A 22,922-nucleotide genomic window follows, 5' to 3' on the forward strand; every position below is an offset into this window, starting at 1 on the left:
TTATTTTCTTGGACCAATACTCCTTTTGCCATTCGCCACCAATGTTGTGCTTCACCTTCTAACGTAAAAATTGCCAAGGCCACCTTCTTATCATCAAGACATTCCATTACCTCGAATATTATCTCCAATTGCATAATTCATTCATCGGCTTCTAGTGCGTTTACAAGACCCTTAAAAGAAGGTGGGTTCAATTTATTAAATTGTTCGATATTACACCCACCATTTCCCATAGCTGACTGCCTAAGTGGATTGTTGTTATCCATCTGATGTTGCATTAGGGTAAACATATTTTTCAAGGCCCAATGAATTCCTTCCATGTTAGCTTCAGCTATTCTGGATGTTGCTCTTGTATCGATCTGTACGTACAATAAATATGACTTAAAGTACATTCTTTTCAAATTTCCTATGAATCTTAAACCTATTGCTTTGATACCATAATTGTCATGCCCCTAGATTTCTAACATTCCCAATGTGCGACAGACTATTCTTACACTAGAAAAATTCAAATTCCTATTAATATATATTGAAACAAAACAGATTTTTCTATTAATTAAAATTTGTACAAAGGTTGCTCACAGTTGGTATTAACATGAAGGCTAGGTATACATCTGTTGATAGAACGAGAATTTACAATGGTGAAGTTAAACAAAAGTTACAAAGGAGAATTTAGTTATGACATGACTGCATCTTCTTCATAAGCTGGTCCTGATGTGCATTTAACTATGAGACTGCAATTACCCTGAAAAATATTTACCATAGTTTGGTGAGTTTGGCTACTCAGTAAGTGATTATCATGGTCCTAAAAATAATCATGGTTGGAAGATATAAACATTTTCTAAAGAATGTATGTAAAAAAAAAAAAAACAACCTGAGGAAGAATTTCGAGCAAAAGCATTTATAGATAACAATTGCACTTTCACAAGTCCATAGTTAAACATAATCCAAATGATGGAAATGCATATAAACATTTTAACATAGATGCATAATTCAAAGGATTTCACAAAATACCCTACTAGCGTCCCAAGTAGGTCACCTATATACCCCACCAGCGTCTTGATGGGTCCAAACAGTCCCTGTAAGTCCGAACATACCTCATAGGTGTACCAGATGAGTCCAAATAGCCCCTATCGAATAGGTTTAAACAATCCCTGCAGGTCCGATCATACCTCACTGACGTCCGAGATGAGTCCAAATTATCCCTACCGACGTAACCGGATAGGTCCTAACAATCCTTGCAGGTCCGATCATACCTCATCGGCGTCCCAGATGAGTCCAAATAGTCGCTACCGGTATAACCGAATAGGTCCTAACGATCCCTGCAGGTCCACTTATACTCAAATTATCTCTGAAACTCTTTAAACATCAGAAAACGACAATATCATATATGCAAAACATCATTGAAAATATTAGCATTAATTCACTTGAAGCAATTTAATAACAATCACTTCCATTGAAATATCTCTAAGTAGCCATTTAAACATTTTGTGCAATAATTTTTGAAAGGTAACACAACTGAAGGACATTCTGGAAATCTAACACGATAACCGTCTAGTATTAATAGACGAACTTTTATGAGAATCCAAAATTAAATACGGAATTATCACAATTTATGGAGTTGCCAGTTCGTAAATAATCATTTCATAAACAATACTACAATCAAGTGCAAAAATTTCAATTTTTCAAATAATGCGGCTGTCATTTGCATATGAATTTTGCAATGTCTAAATATTCAAAACAGTAGGAGGAAATCTCACAATTTTATTAAAAGCGGAAATATCACATTTATTTCTAATAATTTATAGTATAAAAAATTCTGAACAATAGACAGGAAAAATAAATTTATTTCTAAGAATTTATAGCATTTAAAATTCCTAATAATAGATAAAATATCATAATTTTACTAAAAATATTATTTTTCAAGAAAATGAAGTCCGTTACGCATAAAATTTACCGTGTCTAAAATTCATGATAATAGACAGAATAATCATTTCACTTTATAAAAAAAACAAATTATTCTTCAAGACAATGAAGCCACTTACCTATAATATTTGAGAGGAAACTTTCGATAAAATTCAGCTCGAGAGAAAAGGAGTTCACTGCGTTTGTAAGAGGGAGAGCGACAAAAAAGTTATGTAGAGCGAGAGTCCTTATCCTCTTTCTATTTAACTCCTTAAAACTTATTATTATATTACTTTATTAAACTCCACCGCATAGATGTAGTACTAGCATTAAATGTGTAATGTTTAAAACCCACGTCCACCAAAGGACAGGGCAATTGAAAGAAAAAGGTGAGGGGTAAAAGGACATAAGAGTAGTGATGGTCCCTAAGGATCATAATGCCTCTATAGACCATCATACTATAAAGAGCTCTCTTTTTTTTCTTTTTTTTTTTCGTTCTAAAAATTAAAGTTGTTACAGATAACCTTGAAACTTGGAAAAGTAAGAAATAGTCTGTGGTTGCACGATCTAGTGTAGAGGCCGAGTACAGAGCTATGACAACTACAACCTGCGAATTAATTTGGCTAAAAATTCTTCTTAGAGATATGGATTTTAATATTTTGCATCTAATGGTTAGGAACTGTGACAATCAACTTGTGATACATATCGCATCAAATCTTGTATTTCATGAACACACTAAACACAGAAACAAATTGTCATTATGTGAGAGAGAAAGTTCAAGCCAAATAAATTATTACTCCATTTGTCATAAGCAAAATCAACTTGCCCATATCCTCACAAATGCCACAAGCAAAGTACATATTCAAGAAACATTAAGCAAGTTGGGCTTGATAGATATGAGCGAATCAACTTGAGCGGAGTGTTGAAATAACCATGTATAGCTAGCTACTCGATATGGTATACAGATGATATAGTTATCCATATCCTATGTTTTGGGTAACTGAATTTGAAAAATATTTTAATGATAAGATGGTGATATATTCAAGAGATATTTGAGAAATTAATTTTTATTTAACTGTTATCTTGTAACTTCTATCAACTGAATTACCCTTGAACCAAGGACGTAGGTCCAAGAGACTTAACCATGTAAAACTCTATTTTCTTTCTTTTTCTTCTTCACTTCATATCCCTCAATTTCTTCAACACCCTTTCTTTCTGTCTCTTCTATACATTGTTGTCAACTCCTCATGTCATGAAAACCACCATTACGATCACTGAAATGTGTGGTAGATAAGAGTAGGAAAAAGCAGCCTAAGAAATGTCACTGTTTCTCAAAAAAAAAAAAAAAAAAAAAACACGAAAAACCAAAGAACCATAAAAAATTGAGAAAAACGTTTATGAGAGCATGTGACTTTAATTTGTACTTCATGGAGTTTTCTTGGTATATGTCAAGACAAATGTGGGTCACATTCGTGCAATACTATTAATGCAAGTGTCCAAAAAATTCCGGAAGACTCACTCCTGAGGTCCCAAATGCAAGTAACTTTTCTATTTCATTGATCTCGTCGTAGGAGTGAGTTAAAGAGGGAAAGAGGGAGCCTTTTAATTTTTTTTAGAGAGAGTTATGTACGGATTTTAAAAATTTGAAAAAATATCTAAATAAATTTTATTTTTAGGTTTCATTTCTCAATAAATCAAAAGTTTTAAAATATATATTAGAATATAAAAATTGTAGATTTTATTTCTTCTAACCTCCTGATCTCCCATCTCTAACCCCTCACTCTCTCTCCTCCCGTTTTATCTCTCTATCTCCACGTTTTTCATCTCTTTCCCCTCACTCTCTCTCCTTCCAAATACACAATAAGTACATAGAGAGAAATAGAGGTATTTGGGTAAACACAGGAAGAGAGAGAGGTGTTTGGTGGTGAGAGGTTATTGGGAGGAGAGAGAGATGTGTTTGGGTAAACACATGAAGAGAGAGATGTGTTTAGATAAACATTGGAGGAGAGAGATGCTTGGTTGTGAGAGGTTATCGGGAAGAGACAGAAGTGTTTGGATAAACACATGAAGAGAGAGTTGTATTTGGATAAACAAGGGAGGAGAGAGAGAGAGTGAAACATGCAACAAGAGACAGAAAGAGAGAAATTTGAGATATATAAATGAAGAGATAAAGGATTGAGTTTAAAAAGATCACTTCTTTCTCATATTTGTTTAGGTTAAAAAGTAGGTTTAAAGTGGTCAAGGGGTTAGAAGATGTTTTTTGAAACTTCGGGTTTCTTAATAAATAAAATCTAAAAATATGAGATATAGGGATATTTTTTTTTTTTTTTGTCAAAAATATGAATTGCGCTACTTATAGGTAGAAATTACAAAGGAGGTCTATCTTTTTTTTTTTCAAAATTGCACCTTAGTGCGAGGACATCCTCGGACCAAATTTTATTTATATTTATTTATTTATTTGGTTGGTTAGTAGGGCACTACACCAAAGCATGGGCCACTACCCCACTAAAACAAAAAATTTAAAAAAAAAATTAAAATTCAGACCGAGTATTCCATCCTCATATTAAAGGGCAACTTTGGAAAAAAAAGAAGCATTCGTAATTTCTGTGTATAAACAAAACATTTCGTATTTTAGAAAAAAATTGAAGTTATGAATGTAAATCACTATTTTTTTAGTAGGATTTTTAAAAGGGGAGCAACAAATCTTTTATATGGAGTAAAGTAGCTCTTCAGTATCAAAAGCTCGTATATGCCTGTGCTGAAAAATCCTTCATGGCTCCTTATAAAAAGAGAACTTTTGGTAAAAATGATTTTCTCCACGAAAGAGAGAGAGCAAAGCTATACTCTTACCCTTCTTCGAGGAGAGAGAAACTCCTGACTCTTCTAGTTGTCGAAGGACAAAGAGCAACTCTCACACTTCTCCATGGGGGATTGAGAAAGAGAGATGCTCAATTTTTAGAGAGAGAAACTATAGTTTTACTTATCCCATAAAGGAAGGAAAAAGAGCGAGACCATATTGAGAGAGAGAGAGAGAGAGAGAGGGGCTATATTTAGAGAGAGACTAAACTTTAAACCCCTCATAAAGGAGGGGATGGCCCTATATTTAGAGAGAGAGAGAGGGACTGTATTATTACACCTCTCATAAAGGGTAGAGAGAGAGAGAAACCAAAAAAAATTGAACAGAGCATCTAAAGCCTAAGTGACAAGTCAAGCTTGGGCACATCCTCCCTCGTCCCACCTCCATTTCTCCACGACCTCTCACCTTCGCTTGAGCCAAAACCCACTTTTTCTCTCCTCCCATCGACTCCAAACCCCTCTTCCAACGTCCCAACACTCGCATGCCTCGAGCCAGTGGGTTCGATCCTCTGGGGCCAATTCCTCGAGCCTGACACCTCTTGAGCCATGGAATGGGGCCGCAGGCCGAGCCCGAGCCCACTCGAACCCGAATCACCCGAGCCACCAAGCGCAGAACTCGATCGTTGGGCTCGCTTTACTAGGCTTCTCTCCAATTTATGAGCGTTTTGGTGGCCTCCCAGGGCTTGAGAGCTGTAAAACTTTCTGTGGCAGTAGTTGCAGGGGAAAACTCTTGGCTCTAAATCATAAGGTTGCTCAAGCCCAAGCTCCAAGCTCAGTGATGGTGGTGGTGATGACTTACGAATAATGGTCGTTTCAGGGTTGAAGTGTTCCTCCATTATAGAGAGAGAGAGGAGAGAGAAAGAGGTTGGTTTTTTGAGAGGTTTGTGAGCGAGTCGTCTTCTTCTTTCATGGAGGAGAAGGTTGAGAGAGTAGCCACAAAAGAAGAGGAGATAGAGTAGAGTGGGGACAAAAGGCCTGCAAAAATCAGAGGGGATATCAATTTGTCGCACCCATTTATGGCACGACTCGAAGGGAGTTGTCTCTCCTTAAATTCCTGTGTTTTTGTTTGTAGGGTTTCTTTTTTCTGAACCACTCTTGCACCACTTTGCGGATCGGCAAATCATCTACTTGCGCGGTCTCTGCTTTGTCCTGACTAGAGCTGGCAAGGGCTTGGAGCTGGGCCCAGCCAGGCCCGAGCCTAGCCCTTGTCGATATGAGGCCGGTGTGGGCAACGTCCGGACGGGGCAGAAGGTCCCTAACCCAGGTTGGGCCCGGCTGTCCTTTACCGAAGGGACCTTGACCTAGGCCAAAGCTTGGATCAAACTGGGCCCAATAATTTCTTAAAAAGTTAAAAAGAAAAACCTAAAGGCAAACATCAAATTGGGTTGGGCAGGCCATAGTCCTAGCCAGGTAATGGTGCCTTGGTACTTGAGCAATATTTTGTGGACACGGTGTTAATTTTTTCAATCGGGGCCATCAAGCCCATTGCTAACACTAGTCATGACTCCTCCCTCTAGCTTGTTTTCACCTTAACCTCCATGAGAGTGATATTGATAGTCCCCCATGTGTATTTGTCTGTACTTGATGAGCATTCTTAGTACTATGTATAAACAATTGTGCCCATTTCGTACAAAAAGTCAATGGTCTCAATATATATATATATATATATATATGATTTATGTTAAGTTGTAACATTGTAAAAAAAAAGTTTGTGGTGTTATGCCGAGTCTATTACATGTATGTTTGACAAGTTTTTTAAAAATAAAAAGTTTATATAAGGGTGAGGCCCTAAATAATCAAATTAAAGCATACCTCAAAAATTCGCAAGAGGAGGTTGTTTTGATGTATAAAAATCCTCAAATAGATCATCTCGACCTCAAGCTTTATGAACATGAAAAAAATGGATTTCAAGTATTAGAAATAATACACAAGCATTTTCTGGACTGTCAATTTTTAAGGGTTCATAGATCGACGTGAGCTACACTATTTTTGAAGTTTTAGATTTTATAATTAGAGATAAAAACAAAATTTCATGCCATCATAAAGATTCTCAGTACTGAAATAACATTTTTCAATACTATTTCCATGTGCGCTTTACTTTGATTATTCAGGGCTTCAACTTTATACAAACCACACCCTTTTTATATAAACTTTTCTCCCCTCTCTTTTCTCTTTTACTTTACTCAAATATGGTCTTTCTCACACGTGAAATGGTGGTTAGTGTTATCGTCCTTCGATGAAGGGACCAAAGGCTCCAACCTTTACCTGAATAAGGCCAACATTTTTCCTGAGAAATTCATCAAAAATAATTTATGAGATGAACTACTTAATATTTCAATCATTTTTACATGATTTAATTTAAAAAATAATTGAATGGGTAAAATATTAAATAGTTGATATGTTAAGTGTGTTTTGATCAAGGACACAGTTTTTATGAGTCCATGTAGAAATGAGTCCACTTTTAAAATTTTATTTTTGAGATGTATTTTCATACCCAATTTTTGAGGACATGTAATCTCTAATATGGAGATTATGAATATGAACAACAAATAAATTTAAAAAGGTAAAAATAATAATTTTGTGAAGATAACATTTGGATCATCAGTTTAAATTGTTTTATGATAGATCATCTCTTTGCTTCCATCTTTAAGATGGATGCTTTATAATGCAGAGGAGCAAATGTAGATACGAAGGACACAACGCATGAAACAATTTTCCTTTGATAAATCCTCCCCTTTTTTTCTTTAACGAACGCAACCTTACGTGAATCAACATGGCAAGCATTCATTTACATGCGTTTGTTGGACCGTATATGCAGTTCTCCAACTGTGTAGTTCTTTTTCTCTTTTTTAATGACAACTTTTATCAAAAATGTACCATATACCTGTTATGTATCGTATATATGGTACATCTTTTGAGAAATCTACCATTCATTCTTGACAACCAATGAGGTCAGGAATAACATTTCGGGACAAAAAATATGGTTAATTTCTATTGCTGATCATCAATAATGTGCGGTGGATGTTCCATTGGTATAGCATAGATGGAGGAACTGGCAAGCATAAATATATAATCCATCATAGCACCTTTTAAATATGCAATACAAATATGAGAGTACAGTTCTTGATAAAATGGAATGGTGGAACATGATTCATATAACGAACTCCAATTAATTGAGATAAGACTCTAATGATACTAGAGTTTCAATTATTAAGGTTCGGCATCTAGACTGGTTTGGTTCTCTTTCACTCATACTCACAGCTAAACTATAAGCAACAGAATTTACAATCTTGGGCATTGGCTTATGTACACAGTCATTGAGATTAGTACAACTGGTGGGGTTCCTCCATGAACTCCCACAGACCTATCAAACAACTGTAGCGTGTACCGTACACCACTCTCTCATATAGCAAACAAATGTAGCATGTACCATACACTATTTGTGGATGATAGACATTTGTTTTTTTGTTGGTTTGTGCGTGGTATGCTTGGCCTATAGCAAAATAAAGATATAGTGCTCTAGATTTTACATATTTTCAAAAAATCACTTTTGAAGATCAGTAAATGAAGACCCAAAAGTTTTGGATTTGCTTTTAAAGGCGGTGTAATGCCTACTTTTAAAAGTGTTGTACTGGAAAGCCGTTCCTAAGTTGTATGATATTTTTTTTTTTTTTGGTAATTCAGTGGGGAGGACATGCCTCTGCCTGTTTTTTCAGATAGATTAGAGAGTCGGTTTTTTTTAAAGGTGGGACTGGGTGGTGTCAGTAAGATTGGAATCCGTGGTAACCAGGACCCATATCCTTTCTTATTTTGTATGATTTATTGAAAATGAGAGAAGAATATTTTTTGTTGTTTGGTGAGACATATTATATGATTTTTTGAAAAGAAAAGGCATATTTCTAGCAAAATGACAAAGAATCAAACAAATGTAAAGGCAATTTCAAATTGTTATAAATGAATTATAGAAAATACCCCCAACCAAAAGTGACGAAGAACTGACAACTCTACACTTTTGGATAAGCAACATCCCTTCTTCTGGCTTACCCCAAAAAACATCTCTTCTTGTTGCCAAAACTTTATTTTTGCAATATTTTAATAGAAGCATTTTTTGTCATTTGAAATCAAATTACTAAAGTGCCCAAAAAATATTCAAATATTGGACTCTTAAAGACCAACTCGCAACAAGTAACGGCAATGTTTGCTTAACATCTTGGTTTTCTTTTCTTTTCTTTTTTTCTTTTTTTTTGGACAATAGATAGTCCCAGATGATAAATACAAAAAACAAACATATTAAAAATATATAAATGGACAGAGAAACTGAGTGATCCACTCATTAAGTGTGTAGAAATGCTAAGAAATCAAGGAATGGGGTCGGGGCATCCATGGTCATGGGTGCTGATACCTCAACATGACGCCCCTCCCTCCATTCTCGCCGTTCCCATGTCAAAAAAAAAAAAAAAGCCTAAGAAATCAAGATTAGATTGCAAGAGCAATCACGTTGATCGCATGTCAAAGAAAAAAAAGCTAAGAAATCAAGATTAGATTGCAAGAGCAATCACGTTGATCCTGCTTGTCCTTAGTAATTGCCTTTAACGACTCTTTCTCCTAATTATTATTATAAGGATTATAAAGAAATAGTTTACATAAGGATGCAACTTTATAATGTAGAACAACTGATGCACCTCAAAAATCTATTGAAAAACTTATAATGTAGAACTACGGATGCACCTCAAAAATCCATTGAAAAAGAAAAACCATTTGATTGATGATCTCGACATCAAGATGTTTGACCATAAAAAATAAAAAGATTTTACGTCGAAAAAATAGTGCATTTTATAACATATTATCTACACCATCCATTTTCAAAATTTTCATATGTTTATAGATCAACTTGATGATTTTCATATGTGTATAGATCGACTTGATTTTAACCATTTTGAAATTTAAAATTTTATAATTAGATATAAAAATAGATTTTGAAATAATCCTAAGAACATTTTACATCAAAATTATATACCACGGTAAAATTTGAAGGTGCACATTACCTCTATAGCTACGCATGCATCCGTATGCCAACTGCACCCTTATTATAATTATCTCTTATTTTAAGATGACACACTCTTTTATTAATTATTGTAAAGAAAAAAAAAAAGCTATACATCCTCTCCCTCTACTGCATCGTCTCTCTCCTATGATGTGTAGAGAGAGATAGGAAGGAGAGAGAGAGAAGAAAGAGGGCTTACTTGCTCGTTATCTTCGAAAAGCTTTGCACCACGATGGCTGTAGTTTTGTTTCGAGACATCGATGTGTCTTGATAACGGAGAGAACACACACGGTGGTGTTTGTGTTCTTTTTTCCATGTTGTATTTATATGTGAAGGTGGAATTTAGATATCCTTAGCTTTTGGCGAAGGTCAGCGGTACCCATATATAGAAAAAAAGCATGGGCTTAATTGATTAGCGCTTGACGATTTAGAAATCTACGTGCTAGACTTAATTCTTATTGTGGTAGGGCCCTCTCCCCACTAACTCACCCACAAAAAAACAGTACCCATATATGGAAACAAGTTGAATAAATGAGAGAAAGAGAGGGGCGAACAAGGAAAATTGATCAAGAGAGGTTGTACCACAGAGAGAAATTACTATGGACAATGAAATTGAAGAGAGACAGTCACTATGAAAAAAAAAAAAAAAAAAAAAACTAAGAGAGAGATTACAAATAAGGAAAATTAACCAAGTTTGAGGGTTCTCGAAATTCACCATCTTAAGCATTTTTGTCCCAATCTTATGTAATGCACTATTGGGTTTGAAGAGTTTTTAACTTTTAAAGGTGGGGTATTTTTTAGTTTGGACATGTAGGAGTAGGTATCCTAGTTTCTTTTATAGTGTGCTCGTATAGGATCACATTGTACAATTGCTCCTTCAGGCAGCATACCTAACAGCATTTCTTCAATTTAAGATGGATTCACTGTAAATTATAGGAGTTTCATGAGTATTTTTCAATATAAATTTTTAGGATTCATTTTAAATTCAACTCGAGTATCTCGAAAAGAAAAAAAAAATCTCTTAGGGGATCCACTTTATGGTCACCAAATAAAAAAATCCAGATTTTAAGTTCCCACACAATCTCGTTCTGATGATAGTATTCTTTTAGTCCAATCATTTTGGTGATCTCAATTCAATTTTAGAATCTTACATTTTTTATTTATTTAGAATAGTGTTCTAAATTTGTGTCAGTCACTCGAATTGGTCTTCTAAAAGCCGGTCTGGATCATCAAATTACCTATTTGAATCGGCGGTTTGATCGATCCTTCAGTATGAGAAGAGTAAGTTAAAAATAAAGAATAAAAAATACAATATCCTGATTTTGACTTGGAACTAGTTCATCCAGATTCCCGATCCAAATCGGCCGGACACGTTTGAAACACTATTTTAGATCGTTACTTTTTTTTTTTTTGGAAGTTGGTAAATATTTATGTACTAAAATTGGGTCCTAAATCACTCATTTGCACATGACATATTTTTTAAAAAGAAAATATCTCTGTACTTTTTATTTTTAAGTTTTATATCTCAATAAATCCAATGTTTCAAAATATATCTTGGGACATAAAAATTTTAAGTTTTATATCTCTGAACCCCTTGAACTAACTTTATCCCGTTTAAATTTATTTTTTTGTCCTAAACAAATATAAGAAAGACATATGTCAATTCTAAACACCATTATTTCTCTATTTTCACATAATTTTCTCTTAAATCTATTTTTCTACTCTCTCTCTTATGTATCTCACTCTCTTTCCTCCGTTACAGAAACAAAAAAGGTGAATGTTAGAGAGATAAATTTGGGAGAATATATCACATAACGAGATGAAGAGTTTAAAATGAGTATGTCTTTTTTATATTTGTTAGGATTAAAAAAGTAGTTAAAAAAGAATAAAGTTAGTATAGGGGTTAAAAAATATATTTTGAATCTTTAGATCTATTGGAATACGAAAACAAAAAATAAAAAGTAAAAAAATATTTGTTCTGTTTTTAAAAAACATAGAAATGGATACCAAATGCACCAGCGGGAGCACATGATCGGCTTGGATTTCCTTTCCTCACCCCTCATGACTGAAAACACATGGAAATATTCGAACTTAGGAAGTTGAACCACACTAAGTTGCGTGTGACTTTAACTGTAGATGATGTCATCTACCTTGCTTTTACAATTCTCAATCCACGCGTTTCCTGCTCTTCTCCCTCCTTATTATTTCTTTGCCCATTTATTCGCTTTAACGGGTTGACGTGGCACCCAGTTCGGCCTCTAGTCCACCTCAGCAAGGGCGGGGCCCACGTCTACGTAGTTCTATTCTCGTCGGCATCTCGTAAACAATAAATCGGGCCTCTTACATGGTTACAGTGACTACTGTCCTTTGTCCCGTGTCAATTCCTGCTCTCTTTCTCTCTCTCACCAACCCACCCGCACATGGATCTACTCCCCCTTTCTGTCTCATCAATCGTGGCCCTCACTCTCCATTTGGAGCCTCCCTCTAACCTCAAACGACAGATTAATTATTTACTTATTTTTTAACTTCATTTAAATATATATTTATTAATCTTACTTTAAACATATATTTTTTATTTTTTGGATTCTTTTACACATTTTTGCCGAACCGATGATACCTACCCGATTTGGTTCAATTTTTGGGTTGCTTGGATCAGGTACATGGCCGGTTTCTACGGTCTAGTTTGTGCAATCGAACACTTAATGATCTTGATTTGGAATCACTCTCCCTCATCAATCCTAGGTGTCATGATTTCATTCGGAGTGTTGAAAGAACCCCATATTAAGTTTCGTGTGTTGAGTTTTTTGTTTTGTGGGATTACTATTGTAATGTGATTTGTTATTTAAAAGGCGAAAGTTATATCTATATAAATATCTGATAAATCAAAATAATCCTTATGAATGAGATACTGGTTTAACCTCTGTTGACTTGAACCACGTATATGTCTTGTTGATTATTCTTCTCTCTCTTTTGTCTTTATTTCTTGTATTACAAATTCTACATGGAATCCCTCCCTCTCATGAATCGTGGCCACAATGGCCTTCATTTGGAGGGACTCTCTCTGTCTCTCTTCAATCTTACCCCCCTATCTCTCTCACAAACACACACCAAGCCATGCCATAGGGCAAATACTTTACTTAAAATTCAAAATTTGGATCCTATTTGGATCCAAATTTTAGATGCGAAATTTAGATCCATATCCAAATAGTAATTTAGGTCGGATTTAATTATAGGTGGATTCAATTTGGATCAAGCTCAATTTTTTAAATAATATATATTATTTTATAATTGGGTTATGTTAGGATGCTTAATATGTGCAATTATTTTAGCTTTCATAATTATATTTTAACTTTATAATATACAAACTTGGAATTGATCCATATCTGGATTTGGATTTGGATCATATACTTTTCGGATCAAAATCTGGATATTGGTGGATCCAGACCCGATCCGAAAATTTCTCAACCCTACCTGGCCCATGACCTACTTATGCACCCCCCTCTTTCTCTCGTAGAGCTACTCTAGTTCTTTCTCTAGCTCTCCTTAAACAAGAAATTCAGATACATACAATTTTGTATGAGAACTGTATCGGTCTAAAGAATCTCACCTAGATGAGTTTGTGCTCTCTCTCAAGTAAGGGAGGCAACCAGTTGGGTGCACCTGCCTACTCGAAAGGTCGACTTGACCCAATCCGGCTCAATGTTTGGGCCCAGATAATGGAGCGTGTGTCAGCCTCCATTTGACTTGGACCTGACCTGGGTTGGGTCTAGTTCTAAGTGCATCCTGATCCTTATGCGGTCAGATCCAGTTCTGGGTCGGCCCAACCCAACCCGATATATGCCAGTATGGGCCTAACTAGGTACCGGTTGAATCAAGGTCGAATCAGACCTAATCCGTCCAATATAAGGCCCTAGTCTCAAACATCTATCCTGGTCTCTCTCTCGCCCATCAATCGCTATCCCTCTGTCTAGCATCAGTGCTATCCACCATCAAAGGCCCTCCTTCTCTCTCCTCTCTCTCTCTCTCTCTAAAATTTTACTATAGCTCACAATTTTCCTTTTCCTAACATTGTGCCAATTCAATCTCACGCATAAAAGGTAAAAGTTAGATAACTTCACTCTCTCTCTTCCCTTTCTCTCTCCTCTCGCTCTCAATCGCTGCCACCCGTGGGTGAGTGGCAGACAAGTGACCTCAACGAGTTGACTCCCCCCACACACAACACCAGCATGCTGTCTTTGTATTGGAGGCTGACGTCTCACCATTCAAGCTCATCCGTTTTGCTTTTGTTTAGAAGTCTAAATGGATGGTTTAGATTTATTGATGGATGGTTCATCCAAAGATCCAAGCCATCCATTGAAGCCCAAAATAGTGTAGGCACGTTTCTCCAATTGAAGGCTTACAACAAAGATGGGTGAGTAGAGAGAAGGGATAAGAGGGCATCATATAAGGGGGGGAAAGAGGAATGTGTTAGTGAGCGTCAAATATCAAATTTGAGACAAGTGGGACTCCATTCTAAGTGAGCAGGCCGTTTGCCTCAGCTTTGGAAGACATGGGGCACTGTTGCGACAAAGTTTGGGCGTGGGGTTTTTCTTGGAGATTGGTTTTTTTGAATACTTAAAGTTCGGGTTTTATTTTTACAAAAATATAAGACAAATTCATAGATAAAAAATATTTTTAAAATATAATTAAAATGGTGAAATCATTAAAAAGGCCATTGAGGTGGTCATATTGAAGGAAAAAATTGTTTCATGCGCACTGTTATAAAGCATCCGTATTAATGCAAATAGGTGGTCCATCTGAAAATAAGTGTAATTAACAGTTCAAACGTTTTTTTAATATAATTATCATTTTTAATTTTCAAATTTTTTTTTTTTCATATTCATGATCTCTATATTAAAAATTATATATTCTCTAAAAATTAAGATCAAATTATATTTAAAAAATATATTTATTGTCAAGCCCACATTCTACAATATGCAGGGCTGACCGCATAGAAACCGTATCCTTTTGAAAATTGTGAGGATTGTATAAAGTTGACATCTTAAATAATTATAGTGAGGCACACTTCCAAATGATGTCAAAAGATGTTTTAGTACTATAAATGTCTATGATGGAATGGAAATCAATTTTCATATTTAATATGAAATTTAAAGTTTAAAAAATGATGTGTTTTGAGTAGATCTATAAATACTTTAAAATTTTAAAAATAAACTATCCAGATAATACATTACAAAATGCATTATTTTCAATACTTTAAGTCTTTTTCCTTTTTTATATTCATAACATGAACGACCTCTTTGGATGACTTTTTGAGGTGTGCCTCACTTCTATAGGATACAGTTGATACCTCATATAAAATTTTTCCTATGAATAAATATAGCCATACAGGTGATATTTTAATACTAATATTTCACTCAAGTACCACTTTAATGAATTTTAAACAATATCCAAAATGCCCCAATTTTGCATTTCTAATATTGAACAAGTAGAGTTTTTTAGCAAGAAACTAAATAACATACAGTAACCAAGTATGCAAATCTTAAGGGTTGAGTACCAATTTGACTTTAGTTACTTGAGTTGTCCTCTATGTATTCTATTCACCCAAAATAAAGTCATTTATATATTCCCCTCAGTTCTAGGCCATTGGTTTATTATTATTGAATTGCAATTGAGAACTTAAGTCTATTGGTGAATTTAATGTATGAGTTATTACAAAGGTAATTTATTAATGGGTGTGGTTTCTATAAAGTTGCCACCTTAAATACATGTTAAGGTGCACCTCCAAATTTTATCACAACATGTAATTTTGGGCTAAACAATTATTAGGATTATCACAAAATCTATTTTCATATCTAATTATAAAATTTTAAACTCAAAAAATGCTCAAAACCAAGTAGATCCATAAACATATGAAAAACTTGAAAGTGGATGGTCTAGATAATGTGTTACAAGATGCACTATTTCTAGCACTCAATTTTATTTTATTTTTCATTTTTATATATCTTGATGTCGAGATGATCAATTATAGCATTTTTTAACATTAAAACAACATTTTTCAATGGATTTTTTAGGTGCGTCTTTAATTTTACATTTTAATGTTGCAACCTTCTATATATATTTTTCTTTAATAAAATGTATTCAACAGATGAGATATTTAATATTTTATTACTTTTTATGAGCCACACTATGAAAATGTGGAATAGAGTGATTGAACAACAGCTAAGGCATGAAATAAATGTATCAGAAAATCAATTTAATTTTGTACCATGAAGGTCAACAACTGGGGCCGTTTTCCTACTTAAGCAATTGATTTAGAGAAAATTGGTAGGGCTCCTGGACACTTAATTTGGTAGGTATTCAAAAAGAAAATAATCTCGAGAGGTTATATTGACATGGTGAGAGACATATACGAGGGAGCGTTAACTATTGTGAGGACAACTAGTGAAGAGACAATTGGCCCACAAGAAAGGAGTTTCATTGATAATAGGCCTATATCATGAGTTAGCAGCTCGGAGCCCATGTCTCTTTGTTATGGCAATGGACGAGTTAACTAAGCACCTAGAGGATTTAGGTACCATAGTGTATGTTATTTGTGGATGACAATTTTGATTGATATAAATAGATGAGATGTCAACGCAAAGTTAGAATTTTAGAGGGATGCTCTGGAATTTAAAGGTTCTAAATTAGCTAAACTAAAGCAAAATATATGGAATGTAAAATTAGTAATAATAGGAGTAGAGATGACAAAGTAGTTAAGATAAATGGGCAAGAAACACCCTAAAAGAGATTATTTTCTATATCTTGGATTAGTTTTCTAAGAGATTGGAGAGATCGAGGAAGATGTCGTACATAGAATTAGAGATGGATGGGCAAAGTAGAGATGTGTATCCATAGTTTTATATGATAGTCGAATACCAATAAAACTAAAGGGGAAGTTTCATAAGAGAACTGTAAAACTAGTTATGCTTTATGGGACAAAATGTTGGGCAGTCAACAAACAACATACCTATAGGATGAATGTAGTTCAACTGAAGATGTCGAGATGGATGAATGACAATATATCAAGTGATAGAGTTTGAAATGAATACATTTGAGGAAGTTTAGTTGTAGCTTCAATAGGTGATGAAAAGAGGGAAAGTAGACCTAGGTGGGCTGGCTATGTGCAACACATGCCTAATACAATACTGATTAGGTATGATTTAATTCAAGTGGAAGGTTCTAAAAAGGTAAGAGAAATTAGAAAAAGATATGAATGGAAGTAGTAAGAAAATATATACTAATTTACAATCTGACTAAGGGTATTGCCATTGATAGAGCATAATGGTGAAACATGATTTATATAGCCGATCCCAAATAGTAGGGATAAGACTTGGATGATGATGACGACAACATTGAACCAAACTTTACGAACTTTTCTGACTATGTTTTCCACTGGTTTCCCTTTAGTATTCACATTTCCAATCACCATAGTTATGAAATTACAATGGTTTCCTTCTAGTATTAACATTTCCAATCACCTTTTATGAAATTACAAGGAGAACTAAATAATAAACCATCAGTTTGCTAAATCTTGCAAAAAACTATCCTAGATATTGGAGATGATCATAATTCCGCGCCCAAGGGTGGACTGCTGCAACATCCGGCTCAACAATTTTATGGGCCTTAGGAACATTTGTTTCACCCCAAGTTTTAATGATACCTACTTTTAGAATGGGTGAAGAGGATCACGAAAAATAAAACTGAACAGGGTTTTTCACAAGGAGAGAGAAACAATATTAAATGTACGCCACCCCTTTTAGTGAAGAAAAATTTATCGTAGATCGAGGCTCTAGGGGGTTTAGTTTGACCCTACATTGTTTAGATTACCTCAGCATCAACTAAACAATTAAAAAATAAGGATGTTTAATTATTAAAAGAAAATGGTTTGATAGGGCTGTAGCCCTATCAAAATACATAACGCCCTCACCTCATAACTTATCGAAAATTACAATTCAAGCATTGAAAAATTTATATATCAATTAGCTTGGCTGGACCAGTATGTTTGTGAATAAAATTCAACATTTCAAGCTTTGAAAATAGTATATATTGTAACAAATAATGTAGACCATTTATTTTGCTCTAAAAATAAATGTTCATAGATCTGCAAGATCTTTACCACTCTATAAGTTTCAAATTTCATTGTTAGTATTGGAAATTGATTTTAGACCTGGGAGATTTTCATTTTTTAAAGTGTTTTATGGACAAGGATTTGAGGTGAGGTTTCAGTTTGTTTTCATAAATCCTAGGCTTTATAGAAACCTCATTAAAGTTTTATGAGCAGGACTGACTGAACAGGACCCAAACCCAGACCCAACTAGACCCGAAGTTATCGGACCCAAACCTGGACCTAATTGAACTCGACCCAAACATAAAAAAAAATAATATTTAAATGTTATGTAAATACATACATGTATTATTTAAAGTAAAAAGTTCATATAGAGCTAAGGCTTTAAACAATCAAATTAAAGCCCACCTAAAAAAATTTCACTAGAGGAGGTTGCTTTGATGCCCAAATATCCTCAAATTGATCATCTCTACATCAATACGCATGGAGATGAGAAAAAAATGGATTTCAAGTTTTGGAAATAATTGTAGCGCATTTTCAATTTTCAAAATTTTCAAGTTTTCATAGATTTGCGCGATCTATACTATTTTTAAAATTTTAAATTTATAATTAAATATAAAAATATGTTTTAAGGCTATCACGGATATTTTCAGTATTGAAACCACATTTCTCGACACTCCTTGAGAGTGCACTTTACTTTAATTGTTTAGAGTCTCAGCTCTTTACAAACCGCACCCTTATTTAAATATGATAACTAAAAATATATAGTTATATTTAACTAAATATTAAATATTATTTATGTAATAACACCATTTGGGCCGAGTCCACCTAGCCCCGGACCCGAATAATGTTTGAGTCCAATTCTTGGAACCAGACCAGGATCCGGGTCGGGTCTGGGTCCACAGCCACCCCTAATCGAGTCCATGAGAATATGTGTGTGAAATTCCGAATGAGATAAATGCTTAGCCAAAAATAATGTGTACCATGATGCATTTACCTCACAGTTCAATTTGATGCATCCATCAACAACAATGCGTTGTTATTCATTGTAATTGATCTACTTAATCGTTTATGTGCTCGTGTAGCTTGAGCAGAGGATTGAGGAAACTTTCGTTGCCAACAATGGACGGCTGATGGTATATGTATTGAATTGAACTGAAAATATTATATGCTTTCATGGAAGCACAATGTGCATATGCTCCTTCGGTGGAAACGACCCAAGCTAGGAGTATTATTGTGGCCTCAATATTCTAGGATAACCTACTCAACCTAGCTACCAATTTATACAAATAAAATAAAGTAACAAGTAAAATAAAATAAAACACTTGTTCTAGAAATTCGATTCACAGTTAGCGAGTCGGGAAATAATAACGTATCTACAAACCAAAATATTAGTAATAAATCAGTTTTATTTCAAAAAGTTATAAGAAAAATTAGGTAAAAAATACAGATTGCCAAAAAATAAGATGAGCTATAGAACCTTGAATATTTTGGATTTGATTTAAAAATAGAGTAAATAAACCTTATATGTAAAGATGACACAATAAAGGATTATTATTTGCAGTTATTGTATAGATATATTAAAGCCATTGAACAATAATTTTATGGCCTTACCTAGTGTCATTAGAGTAATATTTGGTAATTTTTGTCTAAACTTTCAATAAATCCAACAAGAATGCTTACTTTGTGGTCACAATAGAAAATATATTATAGATTTATTAGGAACAATACCAAACACAAGAGCTATATTAGTAAATAACAAAAACTGTAAACCAAGATATATGATTATGTTCAAAGAAAAAAATAAAAAAACCCTCAATATGGGATTGCAGTTGACTAAAAGAAAACACAAAGCCGCAAATATGTAAAATAGTGGTCTATTCAAAATGCAATGTTGTATTCTTTAATGAAAAAAAAGAAAAAAGAAAAAAATAATAATCAAACAACTATATACATATAAAAATAACAAAATGCTTCACCAAACTCATATTGAACTCCTAGCTGCTTTGGTATCATTGAATCTCTCTATTGCTTTTTATAAGGATCTTTGAGTTTAAAGAAATTTTTTTTTTTTTTTTTTGGGTTACACTCTTTTTCTAACTTTACCTATTATTCTGACATATGTGGTTGTTTTGATATCTTATTTTTTGGGAAATATATTGCTTGCATTATTTTTACACTTTTTTAAATGGAACTTATTAGTGAATATCGTGGAATTTTTTGTTAAATTAAATTTCTTAATTTTCTCCCACTCTTAATGTGTTTATCTTTAAATAATAATTTAATAAGTATTAAGTAAATGAACTAATAAAGTTATAGGGAAGAAATATTTTAGAAAATTATTTTGAAAAAGGATAAAATATGTATTTATATCGTTCCATTAAAAAAATATTTGTAAGATCTTTTAAAAAATTCAAAATTCTTAACAGATTTCAAAAAATATGACATTTTTGAAAAAATCATGTTTTAAATGGGTATTTGCTAATTATAGTTCCAATGTCCAATTAATTACGTGCTCTAGAAGATTCATGGTTGTCGTGGTGGATATCATTTCCTCGTGAAGTTTTTAGATCTAAAATCTCCATAAGATAATTTCTTTGAAGGTATACATATGGCCACGGGTGCACGGAATTATTTTCAATTTTAAATAACAGTGTTTACAAAATTAATCATATTTTATTTTAATTCACATTGTGAATTAAAAAAGCCGTTAAGATACCCATATCTTATGAGAACTATTTAATACGCAGAAAAATAAGGGAATTGTATTTCATGTATTTCACACAATTTTTCCATCTACAATTTAAAATGCAAATGTTTAAATACCCGCATTTTACATATCATAAAATGTGGAAGTTTTCTACAATAGACAAACCATTGGAAAATGATAGGAATGCCTAAAGTTTACTCCCATGGGAAGTACATTGTATGCTTGCTCCGTCGAGCAAAGAGCTACTTAGAAGGATTTTTTGTGATCTATGATTATGGAATCCACTTTAAAATCACAGGATGACTGCTTTCACAAAACAAAAACAAAAAAATATGGATTTTGAGTTCTTAAAAAATTAATCCTGAACGTCCAAAAGTTGTGATCGTTTAGGATGTAATTATTTTAGCCATTTTGTTATTTTATTTAATAATAATAATAATAATAGTTGTTGTTCTTATTGTTAATTTTTTTGACAAGGTTAAATAGGAATGAAACTTGAAACATAATGTAACAAAAACCCAACGGCTACCGCCTTGAACCATGCCCTATTCATGTTGCTTTAATTGTTATTATTATTTTTTTTGTTACTATTATTTTCAGATTGATGACTTTGGTTGATCACTCGTTATATCAAGCATATTGCCTCGACGGCACCACTAAATATTTATTTTCAAGGGCAAGCTTTCTATGCTTTCCCTACAGCATAGAAGTTCTATCCTCCCCTTTATCCAACTGTCTATTTTGAATGGAGGGCTAAGACTGCCCCGATCACAATGTCATGTGTTTCTACACTATTTTATTTTTAATTTTTTCTATAAACTATTTTGATACCAAATTTTGGACGTCCAATCCTTTACTAAACTAGCACTAACGAAAAATATTAAAAAAATATTTTCAATAAAATAAAATAACCAAAATACCCCTGAAAGTTTCAAAGGGTATTTTGGTCATTATATTTTATCAAAAATTTATTTTAAATATTTTTTATAGGCGCGCCCTAAGGAGAAGATGACACATACTAAATTTTATATTCAAACAATTTGTATAAAAAAACTAAAAATAAAATATTTTGAGACGTCGAGGGATGATAGAACTTCTATGCTGTAGAGGAAGCATAGAAACCTTTCCCTTATTTCAAATACTCAAAGGTCCCCACTTTTTTAGCACAAGCAATTATGGCCTCGCCACGGGGTATTTGCTCAGCTGTGGCCCAAGGTGAGTTACTCGGGTGAGGTGGAGTAGATTCGCCCCAGTAATGTACATGGCATACAAGCTCTCAATTTTTTTAAAAAATAAAATGTTAAAAATAAAATAAAAATAAGAAAGGTCAAATAGAACTAAAAACAACTTAAAAATTCCAAATAGGCTAAAAAAGGATATAAAACATGGTTTTAAAAAAAAAATATTTATAGTTGGCAATACTTTTTAAAAATTAAAAAAAAGATAAAATATAAAAATAGGGGATATGACAAAAAAAAACTCACAAATCTTTATACTTTACCTATAATATTCAAATTAGTATAATTTTTTTATACATTAAGCTCATATTTTTAAGATACTTTTAAGGATTTTTTCTACTTTTCTAACATAACCCGAGTTTTATAAGGTAATTCCGGTTAATTCAGCTCCCCAATGCGGCAAGTCGGAGTAGATTCCATTGAGTACGAAAACATTGATTTTGGTGAAGGGGATATATTGTCGATTGACCTCCCAAGACCTTCTAGGACTAGCAATCGGATCGGGTCTACTTGCCGACCTAGCAGGTCACAAACCGGTACCGAGTATTGGTTTACGCAATGGTTTAAAAAAAGGATCGGTGACCCGGATCGGGCACCCAAAAAACCGATGCGGATCGGCGATGCGGATCGGGAATCGGGTGAATCGATTAGAATAAAGCTTCAAAAAAATCTGAAAAAATTACTAAAGTTCATTATAAATATTGTTTTTTAGGAATTCAATAAGACATGAGGGTACTCCATTAAGAATTTTCATGTTTTTGAATGAATATGCGAATATTGATATGTTCTTTCCCTGCATGAACCGCCATTCAGCATTTAATTTACATAACACAAAAGGATAAACATAGAATTATCATGGAATAAGTATATCAACATACATGGACTACAATAAGGCATAAAATTAGTAACATACGATCTAAAAATAAAATGATAGACGACGTTGTTGTTCTTCTTGGTCACGCTGGTGCCATTGATTGAATTCATTTGACAATTCATTGATTCAATCTAAAAACGAATCATCGATATTAGCAGGCGTCTGACTATTCCCAAATCCCTGAGTGTCAGTGTTTT

At 33.7% G+C, this 22,922-nt stretch overlaps 1 protein-coding gene across 3 annotated transcripts; it reads right to left on the reverse strand.

Annotated features, from left to right (window-relative positions):
- Positions 1-4,851: 4,851 nt before the first annotated feature.
- On the reverse strand, positions 4,852-10,097 carry ZFP2 (zinc finger protein 2). Of its 3 annotated transcripts, XM_088852654.1 has the most exons (3): positions 9,999-10,081; positions 7,021-7,042; positions 4,962-5,730 (listed from the first exon to the last, which is right to left on the reverse strand). In XM_088852654.1, exons 2-3 carry the CDS (start codon positions 7,035-7,037, stop codon positions 5,088-5,090), a joined length of 660 nt encoding a protein of 219 aa, XP_088708780.1. In that variant the 5' UTR covers positions 7,038-7,042; positions 9,999-10,081; the 3' UTR covers positions 4,962-5,087. The 3 variants fall into 3 exon arrangements, 2 of the variants coding, with proteins under 2 accessions (XP_088708780.1, XP_006845616.2); XR_016045135.1 differs by lacking the exon at positions 7,021-7,042 and having other exon boundaries at positions 4,852-6,056; positions 9,999-10,083; XM_006845553.4 differs by lacking the exon at positions 7,021-7,042 and having other exon boundaries at positions 9,999-10,097.
- Between the last annotated feature and the right edge of the window lie 12,825 nt (positions 10,098-22,922).

This window comes from Amborella trichopoda, chromosome 12, assembly GCF_054954075.1.
Source record: "Amborella trichopoda isolate Santa Cruz 75 chromosome 12, AtrichopodaSantaCruz75HAP2 v2.0, whole genome shotgun sequence".
NCBI classification, from domain to species: Eukaryota; Viridiplantae; Streptophyta; class Magnoliopsida; order Amborellales; family Amborellaceae; genus Amborella; species Amborella trichopoda.